This window comes from Panicum virgatum, chromosome 7K (genome assembly GCF_016808335.1).
Source record: "Panicum virgatum strain AP13 chromosome 7K, P.virgatum_v5, whole genome shotgun sequence".
Classification (NCBI taxonomy): Eukaryota; Viridiplantae; Streptophyta; class Magnoliopsida; order Poales; family Poaceae; genus Panicum; species Panicum virgatum.
Window position 1 is genome coordinate 10,497,508 of NC_053142.1, and position 20,651 is coordinate 10,518,158.

The 20,651-nt window shown below is 45.2% G+C and overlaps 1 protein-coding gene across 1 annotated transcript; it reads right to left on the reverse strand.

The window, feature by feature from the left end:
* Positions 1-780: 780 nt before the first annotated feature.
* On the reverse strand, positions 781-5,451 carry LOC120639911 (putative cysteine-rich receptor-like protein kinase 31). The gene is made up of 5 exons (XM_039915832.1): positions 5,115-5,451; positions 3,098-3,237; positions 1,932-2,078; positions 1,709-1,791; positions 781-1,302 (listed from the first exon to the last, which is right to left on the reverse strand). The coding sequence occupies exons 1-5, from the start codon at positions 5,426-5,428 to the stop codon at positions 781-783; spliced, it is 1,206 nt and encodes a 401-aa protein (XP_039771766.1). The 5' UTR covers positions 5,429-5,451.
* Positions 5,452-20,651: the final 15,200 nt, after the last annotated feature.

Below are 20,651 nucleotides of genomic sequence, written 5' to 3' on the forward strand. Positions count from 1 at the left end.
TAGAAACAACTTCCTTAACTATTGAATCCTATCCAATAATTAATAACTCAACAATGATCAGCAAATAGTTCATGGATGGGCGCGCGTAGCGTGCCATTCAGTCTAGTTTTCGTTAGGTCTCATGATATTTATACCGTGGCTATTAAAGGATGAACTGTAGTATTCTATAATCAGGAAGCAGAGAAAAAAAACTCTAAATGTCGCCAGAGCCTTAAAAGGCAGTGCAACTAGCTAGTTCCTTTCCACTATCTGAATCTAACCTTAGTGAGGCTATATCAGATTTTTTACAGAAATTGAGGCATCTTTTTTACACAGGAATTGTGTTGCCGTAGAGTGCTATAGTATTGGCTTGCTGATGCATATAGGGAAACCAAGATTTGAATGGTCTGAAGAAGTCACCGTGCAAGCTTTGCTACAGTTTGAAGCAGAACAATGAAGGGCAAATGCTTGCATAGCAACCAAGATATACTCTAGAAGCAAATGCTAAAAATTAAGGTTGCAGGTTTTTCCTTAATGTAAAAAAGATAACAAGGTTTTCAAATATCTACTTACATGACCAACCAAGGATTGCCTCTCAGGTAGGGGCATAAAAGCAGGTTGTCCTGTGATTAAATTAAGTAAGTGACACCGAAGCCATACACATCACTCTTGGTTGAAATAGTGATTCTCCTATAAAATTCAGGATCAATGTAGCCACTGCAAGACCAAAAAGATTCAGACCATTTAAGAACAAGGGATTACTGTCATTATTACTAGTGCAATAGATCATTATATATAATCTTACATACTCCCTTTGACAGTAGACGTCTCTTTCTCATCTTCTTCTGAACTTAAGACTTCGGCTGTGCCAAAATCGGCAATCCTAGGAGTCATATCACAATCCAAGAGAATATTGCTTGGTTTTATATCCGCATGAACTACGTGGAGGCGGGAGTGCTGGTGCAGATAAACAAGACCTTGGGTAATACCTTCAATTATCCGAAAGCATAAAGGCCAGGCGAGGTTGACACCTGCTTTTAGCTCTGCAACAGTGACAACACTTGAAAAATGAGAACTAAGCATGAACCGCAAATAGTTTAGGTGAAATATACCATCAATTATGTCTTGCAAACTTCCTCTCGGCATATATTCGTACACTAAAATCTTATTGTCTCCTTCACTGCAAAATCCCAGAAATTTGATAATATTTGCATGCTGAAGCTTTGGGACAATTTGAACCTCATTTAGAAATTCATGTAACTTATCTCCACTATATCTATTGCCGAACTTTATCACGACATCAGCACCATTTGGCAATACACCCTGAAAAAGGAGAGAAAGCAAGTCTGAACATGATCAATCCATGCAAGCCCTCTTCATACTCTTCGAGGTGTTCCAATCTATAGAGACAATGTATATATGCAAACAATATCAGTTGTTTCTGAACGTAGGTAATAATATTCCATGTAATCAAGTCATATTTTTTACAAACCTTATTAAAGAAATAGTATCTTTTTTAATTAGGTGTCAATGTAGGTGGCTATGAATAAATAATGCAATACAACTTTGAAGCATAATGACATACTCTACCAAGAAAACTAATTTGAACAAAGCATGTACTGAGAACATTCATTTAATTAAAAAGGGAGGTGAACATTCTTCAACTCGAACATATATAGAAAAAAGTCATTTTACATTTCTATGAAGAAAATTCAAACTTGTAAACTACCTTGTAGACCGAACCATAACCACCTCGTCCAAGCATATATAAGAAATTATCTGTAGACGCCACCAGCTCACTGAAGTTGAAAACTGTGTAAAGGCTCATGGAAAAACAAACTAGGAAACCATTGTTCAGTACATTTCTTTCATGACAAGCCTGGCTTTTTTTCCTTCAAAGCATTTACTACAATTATGATGGACATAATTTAATGATATGCGTAGCATGCTACCTTTTGGTTCATGATCGATGAGCTCGAAGGTAGATTCTTGTGCTGATGGCTCCCTTTGAACCAACTGAACAGGCTGCCTTTGAGCCCACTGAACAAGCCATCTAAACGGATGCTTCTTATTTCGCAAAACTTCAGCATTCCTGCAGCCTACAAATAATTATTTAACAATGATATATTGAGCAAGCCAAAGTAAGATAACTAACATATAATCGAAATAATTTGATTTTCATTGGCCAAGAAATAACACATAAGAGCAATAATTGTTATACTATTTTTTTTCTATTAGTTTATATATCTACCATGTTTTCTAGCGTCATCAAAGGAAATACCAGATTGCTGCTGTTCTCCAACTGCAAAGGTCTCCGTTACTGCTTGAACTTCTGATTCAATGGCTTTGTCATCAGGGGCGCTGCCTTGGGTCCTGACCATTTATATGTTATCATCCTATAAATCGCTAAAAACATAGAAAATTTAACAAGAAAAAGTAATTTGGCAAGCATGCTTGTCTAAATCACATCTATTACAGTTATCAAGCGATGAAAAAGAACCGTGATTTTTATGGTGTCCGCAAAGCAGTTGTACAAAGAGAACTAAAATCCATGCGATCTGACTCACATTTCTACAACAAACATCTTATTTATCACCTAATAAGATAACTGACTGATCGAGAGTTGATGTAACAGAATAAGTTAAAGTTAAACAAGAACCTAATTCTCTAAAACGTAAATAAAGTCTTCCAAAACGATGTTCTCCAAGGTGAGACAATGGAAATATAATATAATATTTGATCCACAATTTTCACTAGACAAATAAATGGGTCGCACGTACCCCATACACTACGAAAAAAGCCTTACAAAGATGGACAAAGACATATCAAGGGAGTGCATATTGGAAACTGTACCGAGAATTAGGGTTTGCATGAATAGCAAATTGCTCCAACACCCACTTCCGAAGCCTGAAATCGTAAAGCATCTTAAGATTTAAAATCAAGAGTTGGCTGTCATTATGTGAAAATAAAATGATGATATATAGTAACATTTTGTGTTCTAGCTTCAAGAAAAAAAAACGTTTATATGGAGTGAACTTGTATGTATGTACAGGCAGTAGACTTGTTTAATGATGCAGGCATTATTAAGGTACATGATGAAGTACCTCAACGTTTATACCCGGCTGCTGGGTGCCTGGAGGATGGGCGGCACGACTGTAAAGTCCAGTTAAAAAATATCTGGTGTCGATGTGGCTGATCAAAGGGTAGATCCGGAGATATGAATCAATTCTATCTCGGATGTCACGGAACTTTTGAGCCCTGATTGTTCGAGGAGTCAAGTGTTAGAGGAGTCAAGGGCCTATTGGGCCTTACCCCATTAGAGCATCTCCAGCAGTTTGGCAAATCGAGTTGTCATCTTTGATTTTTGGCAAAAACGTTAAAAATACTCCTCCAACAGTTTGGCAAAAGACTTGGCAATTTTTGGCAACTTGGGGAAAACCAGCCTCCAGCGCATAAATATACGCGCGCGGCACGCGGTTGTCATCGTGGTTTCTAGTCAGGTGGGAGGGTGAAAAAAGAAATAAATAACAGAGAAGGGTTCCTGATTTAAGTTTTCAAGAGGTGGAAGGACATAAATATAATTTTGTTTCTCTCTCAGGGTTCCTGATGTAAGTTAGATCTGGATTTGGCAAGTGAATTATGCCAAATTGTTGGAGATAAGCTCTTTTTTTACTTGGCATATCTTTTTAGAAGTTGGCAAAATACAAGATATGCCAAGTAAAATATGGCAAACTCTTGGAGATACTCTTAGGGTTACTTAGTCGTTTGCTTATGGGTTAAGTAAACCTCTCTATATAAGGAGAGGAGATGTATCAATCTAATCAAGCAAGAGATTAGAAGGAAATCCCTTCCCTCTTGCCGGCCGTGGGCGAAACCCGCGGCCGGCGTTCCCAGCGCCCCAACTCTAGCCGCCGCTCTCTCGCCCTCGCAGCCCTGATGACCAAGCTGCTGAGCAGCATGGGCGACATGGAGGCGCGCATGGAGGTCCGCCTGACCTTGTTGGAGTCAAGGTTCGCGGCCGCCTTCCCATCGTTCACCGCCCCTAGCCCCGTCCCTCCACAGCAGCACGGCCAGGGCATCTTCTACGGGGGCGTAGATGGCACCCAGGCAGCGGCGCCGCCGCTGCCGGTTGTAGCGCGCTGCTGGCATCCAGTCGTCCCTACAGCAGTAGCCTCGCCACAGCTCAGGAATAAGAAGGCATTTGCGTGGGAGGATGCCTGCCATGTGTTTGCAGCGGTGCGGCTGTAGGCTACAGCACGCGGCCTCCTAGCGCGGCGTCGGCTGCAGAAGATGCGCTTGGAGGTGCAAGAGGCGGCTTTGACAGCGATCGACCTCGGCAATTGGGAGCGCGACCTTGTCCCGTCGGAAGGCCACCGGCGCTCGCGCCAACTCGCCGTTGTCTTCAAGCACGCGCTAGGTAGCGAACTCCAATTCTACAGTAGCGATAAGGGAGGCACTTTCCTCCTTGTCATCGGCGGAGGCACGTCGCCTAGCGCCATCACGATCCGTCACCGGCCGCCACGAGGACGTCTCCGCTGGTCGCTGTTGCGACTAATTTCCGGTGGCGATACATGTCCTCCCCTCTCGTTCCGATGGTCTCCATGGGATCCAGGCGGCTACTTACGTGCAGGTCCAGCACAAGAAGGGTGTCCGCCGTATCTTCAAGAGTCAAAAAATAAAGAATTGCAGTTTATTTAAAATAAGCCGAGATGTAAAATGCTTGTTCTTAGGTTTTCGGTTTGCGTCTAGTGGAGTCATTGTTAGCATCATCGTTAGGTTGCAGCTCGAGGACGAGCTGCATGTCCAAGTGTGGTGTAGTGTTAGAGGAGTCAAGGGCCTATTGGGCCTTAGCCCATTAGGGTTAATTAGTCGCTTGCTTAGGGGTTAAGTAAACCTCTCTATATAAGGAGAGGAGATGTATCAATCTAATCAAGTAAGAGATTAGAAGGAAATCCCTTCTCTCTTACCGGCCGTGGGCGAAACCCCGCGGCCGGCATTCCCGGCGCCCCCAACCCTAGCCGCCGCTCTCTCGCCCTCGCAGCCCTCCTCCTATGAACAGTTCCCGCGGTACTGTAGCACCACGGGTACTGGAGCGCGCCACCGCCGCTCCTCAATCCCAACAACAGCCATAACACTGATTTCCGGCCATGAAGCGGTACATGGCGTTGCTCTGCTGACACGAAGTGACTAGCATGTATGCCTGTCGTAGCGTGTCCTCCAATCCTTCTAGTGGTCTCCTGATCTCCGAGCGCTGCATCATCTCTGATTGCTGAAGCATCTGCAGGAGATCGCTGATCATCATGACATGGTGGACAAGCTGCCGGCACTCCTCCCTGTTGCGGTGAACGGTTTGAACGGCCTGGATGATCATCGAGATGAGCCCACCAGCATCCACTCCCGCCAGCTGCGCAACCGTGGCAGCCTGCCCCAGACCGTTCCATAGCGCCATATTGCACGCAGCGATCGAGACGGCCTTCCCCTCGATTCACCTGCATAGACACTATACAAGCTTATGCAAGATGAACGACTGACAGAAGAACATTATAAAGCTCAAGCTCCTAAGAGTAACAAAGCACAAACCTTTCTCAAAGTGCAGGGAAGGACTCAGGCGACCATTCTTCTTATGCTACCATTCCTAGATATTACTCACGCATTCCCTTTCAAGGCAGCATACTTGATACCAGTAGAGTGAAAGCGAAATTGCTTGGAACGCGACGGATTTTGTTGGAGCTTGGGCAATTGCTCATATAGTATTCTTCCAATCCGCTGCACCGTCTCGCAAGCCACTGTAAAATGCGTTGACCGAAACTTCTAAGAAGATAACAGATGGAAACCTCCAACTGCAGATTTTTTAAAAGCCGGATGAATCCAGTAGAAACCTCAGTCATCGTTGACAGTTGACGAATTCCTTTGATTGGAATAAATAAGACTCCTTGATGACGGATGAAGCGTGCAATCGTATGAAACACTGGCAGTTTGATGGATTCAGCACTCATGCTATGTAACCCACTCCGGCGGCACTAGAGAATCACTGCTGCAGAATCAACTATCCAAAACAGTTTATCACAAATGGTTTTAGATAAACCGGCGGTGATAGCCAATGCAACAGCAAATGAAAGTTCGGGAGGTCAAAACCAGTGAAAAGTAGGTGATGGAAGTCGGGACTCGAAATTTCACTTAAAATCGATTCACTCCACACACAGGTCCGCGGCCCGCGCCCCCCACCCCGGCCTTATCCACCTGGACATGCCTGCCTCTGCACGCGCATTCTCTAGCTGGCTCGCCTCCTCCCCCGTCCTCCGCCTCTCCTCCTTCTTCCCCCGGCCCTCGCCACCTACTTCTTCCCGGCCGCTGCCGCCGCCTGCTTCTCCCCGGCCGTGGCCCCTCCTATTCCCTCCCCGCGCGTCTCTTCGGCTTGTTCTACTGCCCCTCCCCTCCCCCCTCTACTCACCCCTCCTGGCAGGGAGGAGTGGCGGTGGGGTGAGGCGGGGAGGCAGTGCTAGGGCAGCACGGGTGCAGCGAGGCGGCCAGATCAGGCGACATTGGCATGGCGAGCAGATACCAGCGGGGACCAAGTGGTCTCTCTCTCTCTCTCTCTCTCTCTCTCTCTCTCTCTCTCTCTCTCTCTGCGGCAACTAGATCTAGCACATCTTGGTGCTTTGGGCTCCGGTGGTGCGGCGGCGAGGCTGGGGGTGGTGGTGGCGGTGGTACGGCAGCGGGGTACGCGGCGGCGGGGTGGTGGCCGGGGGAGCAGTGGGTTGGTAGCACCAGTGGGGTAGCATGGTGGCACCGGCGGGGTAGCAGCGCTGGCAGGGTAGCGGGGTTGGGGGTGGTGGTGGCGCTGGTAGGGTAGCGGCACGGTAGGTGGGGCCGGTTTTTTTTTGTTTTTTATTAGTCTTCTCCATCAATTCCAAACTGGTGGTAACGAAGTACCACATCACCACCATTTGTGAGGCCACGCTTTTTAAAACTGTTGGTAAAGGGGCCTTTGAAGCCGGCGGTGATAGGGTAGTGAATTTCCTCAAGCACCTTCATGGCGTTCACACTTGGCGCGTGCTTGCAGCGCGTGAGGCTCTGCTGATAGATGTCAGACAACCCAAAGACGTGAGCACCAACAAACTGGAATGTTTGATCCAGTACAGAAGGGGTAGAATGGGGAAATAAGAAACTCCTCTCGTCATAGTTGTTTTAATTTCTTTATCAGAATGTTCAGACTTACTTCTTCCTCCATTTCTGAGTATCTAGATACAACCCTATATTTAGATGCATAGCAAAATCTATGTATTTAAATAGATTCAAAACGAGGGAGTATTTATTCCGAGCGGATGATCCTAGACAGATACGCCTGCCGGGACCCTGTGTCCTAGCCTGCACTACTGGGGAAAGGGGCTTCAGTATCGGGCCCAAACCCCCTATTAGTACCGGGTGTTGAATAGGTATTGCCACGTCGGTACTAATGTGGGAGAGGCATTAGTACCGGGTGGTTTACTCGGTACTAATGAGGACATTAATACCGGGTGGTCTCCCCACCCGGTACTAAAAGGTAGCCACCGCCTGCCGTCAACCCGTCCGTCTCGTCCGTTTCTTTTCTTTTTTTTCATTTTCTTTTCCTTTTCTTTTTCCAACTCTCAATCATCTATTCACACATATTCACATCACACCCATTCTCACTCTCATCTCATCCAGATTCATAGCAAATCACAAGATTCATACAACAAGATTCATACAACAAGTCCCAAATCACAAGATTCATACTACAAGATTCACAACACAATCACAAGATTCACAACACGATCACAAAATTCACGAGATTCTCAGCTCATCTCACAGCAATCACCAGATTACCAGGGTGGAGGCACCCGCGCTGCCAGGAAGGCCGAGCTTCCGCGCGCCCGCACGTGGCCGGCGGCGGCTGTTGACGCTTGTTTATGACACCCCTAGAACACTTGTCACATAAAGGTTTCAGCCTTGATTTGGAACTAACCCGCCACTAGGCACCCTTATGATGTAACAAGTTTGCATTGCATGTGCTTTTGGAAGTATAATGTTTATGCAGGAAATCGTGTGCTTCGTGGATAAGTTTGCACCATGTTCGGAGGACGCTATGCAAGAAGATCAAGGGACTCCATTCATGTGCAAACACAAGATGAACCTGCTTCCAAAGGTGGCAAGGACCAAGATGCAATGACAAGATATTCACGAGGACCGGATAAAAGACCGGAGTTGATGCGACAAGACCTCCTATCTTGATCATGGGGATAATGACGTCTAAAGCCCACATGCAGAGGGGTAGAAGGTCCAGAGGCCGAGAGGAGTCACATGGAGAAAGATGGAGCTGGGCCGGGCCAAAATGGGCCTGGGCCGGTCGGCTAAAGCCCATGTGCCAACCGGCCCAACCCATTTTTGTGGCAGTTCGGCCTCCCCTTTGGACTAGGGTTTCTTCGGACGAATGCCAGAAAGAAATGTCCCGAGGGCCAACATGTCATTCAACAAATAGCTCACAACCCCGACGACCGCCGCATCCGTCCACGAGAACTTGGCGAAACCTAGAAGCAAGCACCGGAGGGAGACGACAACCGCCGCAAGTCTTCAAAGTTGTCTAGGAGATGGCCTAGGCCTACCCTAGCCGCCATGGCCTCCCTGCGTGGTTGTGCTATGGCGGAGTTCAGGAGCTACACATTCATCATCTTAGGTATGGCCTCGGTGGTTATGGTGTAATGCATACTTTCATGTGAGCAATGATAATCTTGTCATCCGATCTATTAGCAATTCAATGCCTCCTTCTATGCTTTCTACCTATCTTGAATATGTTTGTTCCTTAGTCTAATGCTAGTTTAGACTACATAGCATGCTTGATGTCATCGTGGTGATTAGATCTAGTATGTCGACCCTTCAAGATTTGTAGACACGTTCACTTGTGAGCGTGCCCTTAGACTCCCCGCTCCGATAGGGCACATCGTGACAGGATGTTGTCCCGTGTAAGGCGGATGTTTTCGGGTTTTTGACCAGAGGTAGATGCTTTAGATGAGATGCATGTTTGTTTGCTTGTTTAGCTAGAACTACAACTAGAAGGCGATAGGCCTAGTTACCTCTTTGGTTGCGCTTTACCTTGCCCTTTTCATGGATGTGATCAACCTTGAGCTATCACTCATAAATCTTTAAGGTTACCTTTATATGCAATCAATGCTTCATGTTAAGATAGATCGACTAGATTAGATGAAAACCCCTAGGTAGTTTGCCGCCGATCCATGGATTGATAAACCTTGGATAAATACTCTAAGGGAAAAGCTATGATGATCCGTGCGCTTGCAGTGAAAGTTGACGCATTATTGAACCGTCAACAAGCTTTTTTGGCGCCGTTGCCGGGGATCAGCAACTCGAACCCTAGGGCAATCTATCTATCTTTTCGGACTAACCTATTTTTCATTATTACATATACCCTTGTTTTCTTGTTTGTGTTCTTGAAAGCAGGTGAAAAGCTAGACACTAAGACCACAATCCTCTTCAAACAAGACGATTGCAATGTCAAGATCCGCTCTTTAGTCGTAGGTGCTAACTTTTGTTGGTGGCCCAAGATCCGCTATCGAGCCCATAACCTAGACAAGTCATGATGAACAAGGTATGCCATTGTGTCAATTAATTTTAAGGCTAATGTTTCGTGGAGATTTGTTCGTTCAAGTAATATGTGTTGGAAGCAACCACGTCACGCAAAGAGCACCCATCACTTTGGCTAAGGAGAAATCACGAAGAAGACGCACCATTGTTGCCATGCTACTCACTGGTGTAGCAATGGCGATGACGTAAAGCCGAAGGATGCATGACATAATGCCCCGAGGATCACAAGATCAAGATAGTCAACATCTTCGGATCAATCTGCAAGAAGCTACTGTTCTCATCAAGATTCTGCGCAAACTCAGAAGAAATCAACAGAACATCCTTGGATATTTAGAAGCCCAACGAAGTTATGCTTCCAATGAATCAAGAATAAGGTCAATCGGAGGTTCCTACAAGCAGGTATAGCCGAATCACCGAGGGTTGCACGTCCTGAAAATTTTCTGGACAGCATGCAAGAGCAGAAATAAAACGGCCATAACTCCCTCATTTGGACTCCGATTAAGATGAATGAGCATTCATTGGAAATGTAACTTTATAAATTTTTCAATAGAACTATATTTTGGTATATGTTCTGTTATGTACACATGGGAAAATCCATGAAGAAGAGGCAGCAGCAACATGATGAGAACAAGATAAAGAGATAAGGATGACAACAATGAAGAGGAGCTTGGGCAATGCTTTCATCAAACCACACATGATATTCAGAAGTTTAGAACAAAACAAAGACTCCTGGAGCATTAGCAAATGAAGGCACAAGTTGGCAACACCCGACGCAAGGAGATGTTAGAAGCAAACTACGATGGAGTACGAAGAATGACATCCAATGGCGTGGGTACTTTGGGATGTCACGCGAAGAATCATGGAGCTACATGAAGACATTAAGACATGTGTGAAGCCCCCCAAATGAAGAAGAAGAGTGAGTCCACACGAAGCAACCTTCATGATGTGTGGCACGAAGGAAGGAATTGCGAAAAGACGACATGGAGCCACTTGCGATCATAGAAGTTGTTTGCTTTCAACTCCGAGAGACCACTCATGATGAAAAAGATCGAAGGCTAAGGTATACAATAAACTCTCAAGGCACTTTTGATGATGATAACATTCCATTGAAATATTCATGTTCATCCAATAGTAAGATTGATTCGATTCTATGCATTGTTCCATTGATGATCATGTTGATAGGCTAGAATTTCTTGAGAATGATAAAGAGGCTATGTTTGTGCTTGAACATTACTAATTAGATGCCCAATGAACCTTTGCCTAATGAGATCTTAGCGCTGAGCAAGAAACATTTGCTACGTTTAATCACAACTTGCTTTGTTAATCCAATTGAAATTGTGGTTATGAATGCATTTGTTTGCGATACATTTTGCAAATCTTGGACTTGCTTTATGCCTGGTCAAGCTAGTGACCTTAAAAGAGCATACGTTGGGAGAAATCCCGAGTTTCACTAACCATGCAGGTCATAAGACTTGAATAATGTGGAGAGAAGTTGTGCCCCAAAGGAATTGCAAACTTGAGCATCGCCTTCTCCGAATCTCAAAAAACGGACGTCGCTGATTTCATCAGTTTTGAGCACACGTTCAGATGTGTACATGGAAAGAAAAGTAGATAATCAGAAGCTCCATCAAGTGCCTATTCCAACACATCCAAGATCGATGAATTTGAAGACCCATACAAGGAGATATGGCAAAAACATTGGGCGTTGCACGATCTGAAATCAGCTTTGGACAGATTGCAGAGTTGGAGTAAAACGGGCATAACTGACTCAATCGGAGTCCGTTGGGGGCGAATAAAGAGTTGATGGAAAGACAATTTCGTGCACCATGCATTAAAGCACATGATCTGATCTGGACAGAGAGGAAAATTCATGAAAGAGTAGGCAGCGATGAAATGCAATGGAGAAGGAGCTGATGATGATGCAAGACGATTGGGCAAGTCTTCCATTGAGCGTGAATGATCATGTCAAGCATGGAGAGTGAATCAAAGCTTAATATTGTATGAAGGACCATGGCTTCATGGAGAGTGAATCAAAGCTTAATCTTGTATGAAGGACCATGGCTTCGCGACCACAAGAAGGTATGTGAGAAAGTCGAGGTCTATGACTCTAAATGAAGTGCTTTGCGGGAGACAACCCGGTCTTTTATTTATATATATAATATGACAGTCTACATTGTGCTCTTTAACCGAACCATCAAGTAACATTGTACCATTGCTCTAATAAATGCCACGACACCATGCTGTATGTTCTAATTGCTATTGAGGGAGTGTCACACCCGTTTTTCCGAAGAAAACCGAATGCATCTCATATGTTCGTCAGGATCAAGTTACACACATATGATAGACTTTAAAGTGAAATACCATAAAGACAGTGTCAAAGCATACAAGAGGTTCAACAACTTTATTACACTCATGCAGGAAGACTCGAAGGTCTTTAACACAAACAAACGATATCTAAAACGAAACGACACCATCTTCATCTTCCACAGGCACTTGACTGGGGGCTCGCATGCCTCAGAACTCATCATAGTCACTGAAGTACTCTTCCCCATTGTTCTCCTCTGAACAGCAGGTAAGAAAGGGTGAGTACACTTATGGTTGGTACTCAGCAAATGGGGGAAGATGCAAGGCTATCAAGGATAGGCTAAGGGTTTGCAGCGGTTAGCATTTTAAAGTTGGTCAAATTTTATTAGCAAGCTCCTAGTTACTAGATGTAAGTTGATTCCAACCCACTTAAACATTTAGAAAACATCTCATCCCAAAACCAAAAGAACCACGATTTAATTCCATCTTTAAGTTTATTAATCATGTGAGGGTTCAAGCCGCTCATGACCATGAGCACGGCTGATCGATCAGTTTTCACTCTGCAGAGGTTATACACTTTACCCACAGCTCGTGTCCTCCATGTTGCCCGGGTTTGTAAGACCCTTAAACACTTCCGAGGTGAGTGGCTAGGGGTCCACTTCGAAGTCTTTACAAAGGTATGCAAAGACCAACAGCCCGCAAGAGTTACAGTAGCGGAGCGGACCATAACCCTCCCTAATGGTCAGCACCTTAGCAAAGGCTGCTACCCCAAGAGGACCGAGCTATACCCCTGCAACTCCGACCCCCTCTGCCCTTTCAGTAAGGCTATCAGATAATCTACACACCTAATTAATTGGCTAAGGTCAGAGCCATATGACACTGTGGTTGTACTTTTTTCTTGGGTGGTTCTCCATGTTCCGATTAAATAAAATGTTCTTGTATTAACCAAAAGCATCATCTCGTAACCAAAGTTGTGTTACCATAAAGATCCATATTAACCAACCCAAGTCAAGCAACTAAGCATAATCTACCCAAATGATTTATTTAAACAAGGTTGTTCCAAGGTATAAGGTTAAAGTCTAGGTATGTCCTTAAAAAGGTATTTCCCATCAAATTTATGCAATACAACATAAAGGTAAACTTAATTATCATGTTGTTATATAGGACAAAATAGAACATGCAGAGGGAGAAGACCACTTGCCTTCTTCATCTAAAAACTGATATTCTTCTTCCTCAAAAAGTTGTTCTTGATCAACTTCGATTGGCTGCTCAGCCGAAACAGGCACGATATCTATGATCACACAAGAAAGCATACAATAAATAAATAAAACAGTACACCAAATAGTTCTGAAAGCTATAAACATACTGCTAAAACAAACGGGCTCGCTGAGATGATCACATAGACATCTAAAACGCTTAAAACGGATCTAAAACTACAAAGATACGGTAAAAACAAGGCTCAGGGGCTTAACTGCGAAGAAATTAAGCTTCCAGGGACTAAACTGAAAGAAACCAGAGACTAAAACCTAATTACGCGAAAGATTAGGAAGTCTGACGTGAAAACTACAGCTAAGGACGTCGGGCGCTAAAACTAAGAAACTAGGGCCTAAACAAAGAAAACAGGACATAACTGAAGGGATCTTTCTATGCGGAAGGACCTATCTGCGAAAAGCAGAAACTACAAGAGCTCTTTAGCAAAAAGATGTCGGCGGCTTCGGTTGATCGTTACTTGAATCGGTTGACCCGAGAGGTCGGCCAGATCAGAGCCATCTGCGCCGGATCCAATGGCTAACACGGCAGCTTGCGGCGGGAGTGCCGGAGACAGCAGCGCCCGGTGGCGCGCGGCGGCGACCTCGGGGCGATGCTCGAAAACGAGATAGAAGGCTCAGTTTTGGATGCGAAAAGGCTCTACATGCAGATGGGAACACGGCGAACCTATCCAAGGGCTTTAGGAGGCAGTTTGGGTGGCTACTACGGCTCACACCGCAAGGGGGCGGCGCGGCCAACTCCGGTGAGTGGCATCTACGCTACGGCTCTACGGTGCAAGGGAAAAACAAGGAGGGACATGAAGCTCACCACGCAACGAAGCTCGGAGCGAGGAGAACTTCGATGGGGAAGCGATGTGTTGACGCAAATCTCGGTCAACACACGAACGCACTAGATCGTGCGACGCGAGAAAGATCTCGATGCAGCTCTTCCTGCGTGGAGCGGTCAGACCGGTCTAAGGGACCGGTCAGATCGGTCACCGGTGAGAATCGGCGACGGCCGACGAACGCGAACCCGGGAGGGACCCCGTCAGGGTAGGCGCACGTAGGGTTGTTCTAGGATCGGCAGGCCACCTAAAACGCCTTCAAACGTCGCGGAGACGAAGGAAGAACAGCAAAGGGGGTTGGAAAAGCTAGGGTTTGGAGAAGAGGATAAAAAGTAAAGTTTGTATTGATTTTGTTCGATTGGATGCTCTAATCGGCCGTGACCCTTTATATTTATAGGGTGGGGTGGACTTATCCCGCAAGAAATCCTGTTTACAGATCTAAATCTATATAAAATCTCTAGTTGTACTCGAACTCTACCTGGACCGGTCAGACCGGTCGGACCTACCGGTCAGACCGGTCAGCCCCTGCCGGACAGGCCACAGTGCCTTGACCGGTCAGACCGATCGGTCATACCGTTCAGACCGGTTAGTGCCAATTTTGGTTGTCAACATATGCCCCCCTGTTTTTTGGTAAAGCTTGCTTACCAAAAAACATTCTTCTGAGCCAAAATTGTCTAAAGGCGATGATTAACACTACATCGGCCATGTTTTGTTCAAGTCAATGTTGAAACAACTTGTTTGGGCCGCCACACCTTCTTCATTGTCGCTGACGTCTTTGGCACGGTCTCCACTTGTTGTCCCATTGCCTCCTTCTTGCTCATACATTGCAGCCTTCGCTTCTGAGTATGAGACAAACCTAAGGGACACCACCTCGGCTGTAAATACTTCGAATCTTGCTCCTTGCTCTTCCCATTCTCTTTGCTGCAATCAACATCTTGCTTGACCGGATTATTGCTAACAACAATCGGTCTTTGTAATAATGCATGATTTGGATACATAGGAGGATATTGAATATAATATGATTGCATATGCATCCTACTATAATCCATAGGTGTATAAAAGTAAGGATACCAACAATACCATGGAGCAATCGGTCCACTAGATGAAGTATAATTACTTTGACTCGATTGTTCTTGATGTCTTAATGATGATCTCGTATCCTTGACTTTGCTTGGTGGCCCCTTCTGTCTCTGAGCACTCCCTTCCTTCTCATATTTAGCCAAGAGTTCTTTAAAACTCGGCCTTGTCTTAATTTTGGAGGAGTTCCCAGATTTACTGGGCGCACCGGTCAGACCGGTCCCATTACCGGTCAGACCGGTCGAACCGGTCAAACCGCCGCTGTGGCCGGTCAGACCGGTCGACTTGTTGTCGCCTTCTTCTTGTCTTGCCCCCCGAGTGTTTTTGCACCTTGAGGGATCTCCTGTGTCAGCTTATTTTCAGGTCTTTCATCACCAATGGCTACATTCTTCCCCTTGGTTGATTCGGCTTGACTCGGCCGAACTAGCACTTTAGGATTTTTCAATTCCAACACATGCACTGGGAAAGGATTCTGATCAACATGCATATTACGAGTAACCAATCGTCCTTCATTAATGGCCGATTGAATTTAACTACGTAACACATTGCAATCATTAGTAGCATGTGAAAAAGTATTATGAAACTTGCAATATGCTCGCTGCTTCAACTCTTCAGGCGGTGGTAGAGTATGTGACATTTTGACATATCCAATCCTATATAACTCATCAAATATCCTTTCGCACTTGGATATATCAAAAGTAAATTTTTCATCTTGCCGATTTTTCTGAATCGGCTTAAGAGCAGAACAAGTAAATGGTTTAGCTTGAGATGGCCAAGCAAACTCAGCAGCATACACATCATTAGATTCATCGTCCGAACAATTTGAATTGCATTCTAAAGTATGCACACTAGAACGATGATGTCTTTGAGACTCTTGAGGCTCTTTGCTTCGGCTTTCTATAGCCAAAGCTCTTTGATGCACCTGAGTAACGGTAAAGAAATCATAGCCCTCTAATTTTTCTTTAATATGAGAGCGCAAGCCATTAAAAGCCAAATCAGCTAAATCTTTTTCTGCAATATTCACACTAAAGCATCGGTTTTTTGTATCGCGGAATCGTCTTACATAATCATTGACAGATTCATCACGCGATTGTCTAACCGATGTTAAGTGAGACAACTTAAGCTCATCATGCCCACAGAAAAAGTGCTCATGGAACTTCTGCTCTAACTATTCCCATGAGCCAATAGAATTAGGTGCCAAAGATGAAAACCATGAGAAAGCGGTTCCAGTTAAGGATAAAGAAAATAAATGCACTTTCAACTCGTTTATTGAACCAGCTTCTCCTAATTGGGCAAGATACTGACTAATATGCTCAAAAGTACTCCTAGTATCTTCCCCACTGAATTTAACAAACTCAGGCAACCTAAAACCAGCAGGGTATGCAACCGAATCAAACGAAGTAGGATACAACTTTTGGTATGTGCGGGTTTTGCTTCTAACATCCACTCCAAAACTTTCTCTAAGCAGATTAGCCAAATCATTCTTATAATCAGTAAGCATTTTATCAAAATTACTTGAAGAATTTGGCTGTGTGGATATAGATACCTCTCGCTGGTTTGAAACAAACTGACCGGATGGACCGGTCGGACCGGTCGGTACGACCGGTCGGACCGGTTGGGGGGAACTGGTCTGACCGGTCTCTGCCGGTTTTGCCAACGCTGCACATATCGGTCGAACATCTCGTCGGAGATAGGACCGGGGTGTGGCACTGAATTCCTGGAGATTTCTGGTGGTGTGTACTGAACAATCTCATTCATTCGGAAAATGTTGGCCGAACCAGGAATACTCATAATAGGATCAGTGTATGTGGGTGTAACAGTTTGGCCACTGAAATAATTTATTGGCAACCCATATTGAGGTTGACTCGCAGGAGATGCTGCCGATGGTTGAGGAATATAAAATTCAGAAGTAGAAACAGATGGAGGTTCATCGGCTTATTCTGGTTTCTTACCAGCCGATTCCCTTTCCTTAGAGCTAAGCCAATTAACCCAATAAACATCACGCTCAGCTAACAATTTCTGAATTTGTTCCATAGTAACACCAGAAGGTGGAGCAGTTGCAGCAGGTGTTACCTCAGTAGATGCATCCGAGGAAGTAGAAGTGAAGTCGATCTCTTTGATCTTGGTGACCTTGCCGCATCGACCGACCTTGATGCTCGCAAGCGCCGCTTGTAGATCTTCTTCATCACGCTTCTTCTTGCGCTCCTCCAGCAGCAAACGAACGTCCTCCAGAAGATGCTCATATGAAGGGATGATGTTCTCCTTTGTCGATTTCTGTGTTGGAGCCCATCTACTTTGGAGTAAATTAGATCGGTTCTATTAACCAAGATCTTTCTTCCCCAGCGGAGTCGCCAAAAAGTATGTTGACGCAAATCTCGGTCAACACACGAACGCACTAGATCGTGCGGCGCAAGAAAGAGCTCGATGCAGCTCTTCCTGCGTGGAGCGGTCAGACCGGTCTAAGGGACCGGTCAGACCGGTCACCGGTGAGAATCGGCGACGGCCGACGAACGCGAACCCGGGAGGGACCCCGTCAGGGTAGGCGCACGTAGGGTTGTTCTAGGATCGGCAGGCCACCTAAAATGCCTTCAAACGTCGCGGAGACGAAGGGAGAATAGCAAAGGGGGTTGGAAAAGCTAGGGTTTGGAGAAGAGGATAAAAAGTAAAGTTTGTATTGATTTTGTTCGATTGGATGCTCTAATCGGCCGTGACCCATTATATTTATAGGGTGGGGTGGACTTATCCCGCAAGAAATCATGTTTACAGATCTAAATCTATAAAAATCTCTAGTTGTACTCGGACTCTACCTGGACCAGTCAGACCGGTCGGCCCCTGCCGGACAGGCCACAGTGCCTTGACTGGTCAGACCGCTCGGTCATACCGGTTAGACTGGTTAGTGCCAATTTTGGCTGTCAACACGATGGTGAGGGAGATCGAGGGCGGCGGCTGAAGATTGGAGACGGCGGCGGAGCTCCGGAATGTGGCTCGGTCCGGCGATGGGAGAAGCAATCCTGGTATAGGGGGTTCACGGGTGAGTGTCGCACGCGATGAAGAGAAAACGAGAGAGAGTAGAGGTGTTTCACCGACGCTGAGCAGCGCCGGGGCAGCCGGCAATGGCCTGGCGGCGCGAAGACCTCAAAGGCGACGGCGCGTGCGTGAAGATGGAAAGGGAGTGCGGAGCTCGGTCGAGGATGGAAAGGTGGCGGCACAGGGGCTCGAGCTCGGCTTTTATAGAGCGCGGAGGGAGAGAGAGCAATGGCCACCGGGGTGAAGGGCCATCAATGGCCATGAGGGCCGCCGGATTGACCGCGCACTCAAAAGGGAGACTTGATTAGGAGAAATCGAGGGGATTGAAAGAGGGGAGTGAAGGCCGAGCTTCACTGCTCACTTGATGGAGGAGAGATTGAAGGCGGGTGAGGGCGTGAGACCCGGAGAAACGGTCGGCGCGCGCGGCGGCCGCGGCGCAGAGGAGCGGCAGGAGGAAGGGAGCTGGACTGACGGGCGGGCCCCATCGGTCAGCGGCAGAGAGAAGAAAAAGGAGAGCTGGGCCGCGCTGGCTGTTGGGCCGCGAGCTGGGCCGCCTGCGGCCTGATCCGCGAGCGCGAGCAGGCCAAGAGAAGGTCGGCTGGGCTACAAAAGAAAACTGAGCTGGGCTGGAAAGAGAGAGGTTAGGGTGGGTTTCTGGACTTCTCTTTTTATGATTTTCAAAAACCACACACATACAAACAAAAACCATGCAACCAAAATGTGATGCACAAACACTTGTTGCTTCTAAATTTACTCAAGTGTTATTTAAATATTTAAAGGCCAAATTTATTTAATAATTTATTTATTCCTTAGAAAATTAAATCTAGAGCACCATGTGGCTTACATTATTTTGAGTGATGGAATTTTAGGGTGTTACAGGGAGCACTTTGTTATTTGATCTTGGAAAACTTGGAGACCCCTTTTTGTGTGCCTATTAGTGTTTAGAGTCCTTTTCTTTGTGTCTTCCTAGGGAGAAATATGAAGTTTGGCACCACCCTCTAATTCTAAGCTTGTGGCTAGTTAATTTAGGCTAACTTTTGCTTTTGTTTTAGACAACCACCATATCATTTTGTTCATCCATGTCTCATGTTTTGTTTTGGTCTAACCTTTTGTCAAACCAACCTAAGCCTTCCTATAACCCCCATCAAAGACCAGAGCCAATAGAGATAGGATTGACTTGCGTTGATCGTTTGCAGTCACCATCCGATTCGGCCAAGTCCGTCCCTATCCTCTATTCTAACTAAAACTTTGACTAGCCTCCCTATGAGAAAATCTTTCACACTCTTAGCCACCCTAAACCATAGGTTTGTTTTTCATCGTAAGACTCTTTGTACTGTCTTAGACAGAATTTCTACACTTGACTTTTCTCTCTTCAAAATTCTTATTTAAGCCAAAAATATAGGATACCCATAACCTACCCTTAAACTTTGTTAGTTTAGTTGATTGGTTCTTTCCGATGGGTGATTTTCTTGTTGACAATGCTTACTTCTTATGAAGTGAAATGGCTAAGCTTTGTCCATTGCTTATTGCATACCACATCGAAAGTCTTTTCATACCTTGCTAACGTTTGGTTATGCTAACTCTTTGCATTTGCATTTTGCATCCACCTCATTGTCATCATCCACTTTATGTTAGCTTGGTCTTTTCGTGAAACTTTATGATAAATGCTTTCATGTTTATGTTAAATGCTTCGTACGACATTTTACCTTTGCAATCTTGTGTGAACATGGTGTTTCGACATGATTGGAGACCACCATCATTCAGTTTTATAAACCTTGCTATCATGATGCATTGGTTGGTTTATAAACTTTGAAATGCACTCTACTTTCCTTGTACTTTAAAGAATTATTGATCTTGGGATGAGCATGGTGTTTTGACCTTGGTTAATAAATCTTTATAGGTATGGAAAAGTTTGACAACCAAATTGTAAGCATGGAGCTTAGAATTCAGTGTAAACGTTTTCTTTGTTTATATACCATCCCCTCATTCGCATGCATACTTGCACACACGTACACCCATTAGGTTTTTAATTTTTCTTTCACTAGATTAACTATGCCACAAGTTAAAATCTTAGGGATGTCTTTGGTTTGTCGGCATAGGGTGAGTATTCCCGACTGTCACCTCGAGGGTACTTTGTGCATTTGAGTTGTTTTGCAGGCATAACGAATCACTCCCATGAGTTCATGATAAAAGTTGCAACCAAGATTGTCAACACCTCCAAAAACCCGAAAGAAGCATTGTTGTCTTCATCAAGATTTAGCGCATGTTCAGAGATGTACATTAGAGAAAAATTGGATATTCAGGAGATCCATTAAGTCTTCTTTCCAACGCATCAAGATTCAACATTTTAGGAGACCCATGCAAGGAGTTACAACAAAATCTTTGAGCGTCACACGTTCTGAAATCAGCTCGGGACAGCTTGGACTGACGGAGTAAAAATGGCGTAACTCTCTTGTTCAGAGTCCGATTGGGGTGAATGACCACTCGTTGGAAAGATAATTTTGAGCACTTTGAAATGGAGCAATGGTTCAGTACATGTTCTGTTCTGGAATTAGAA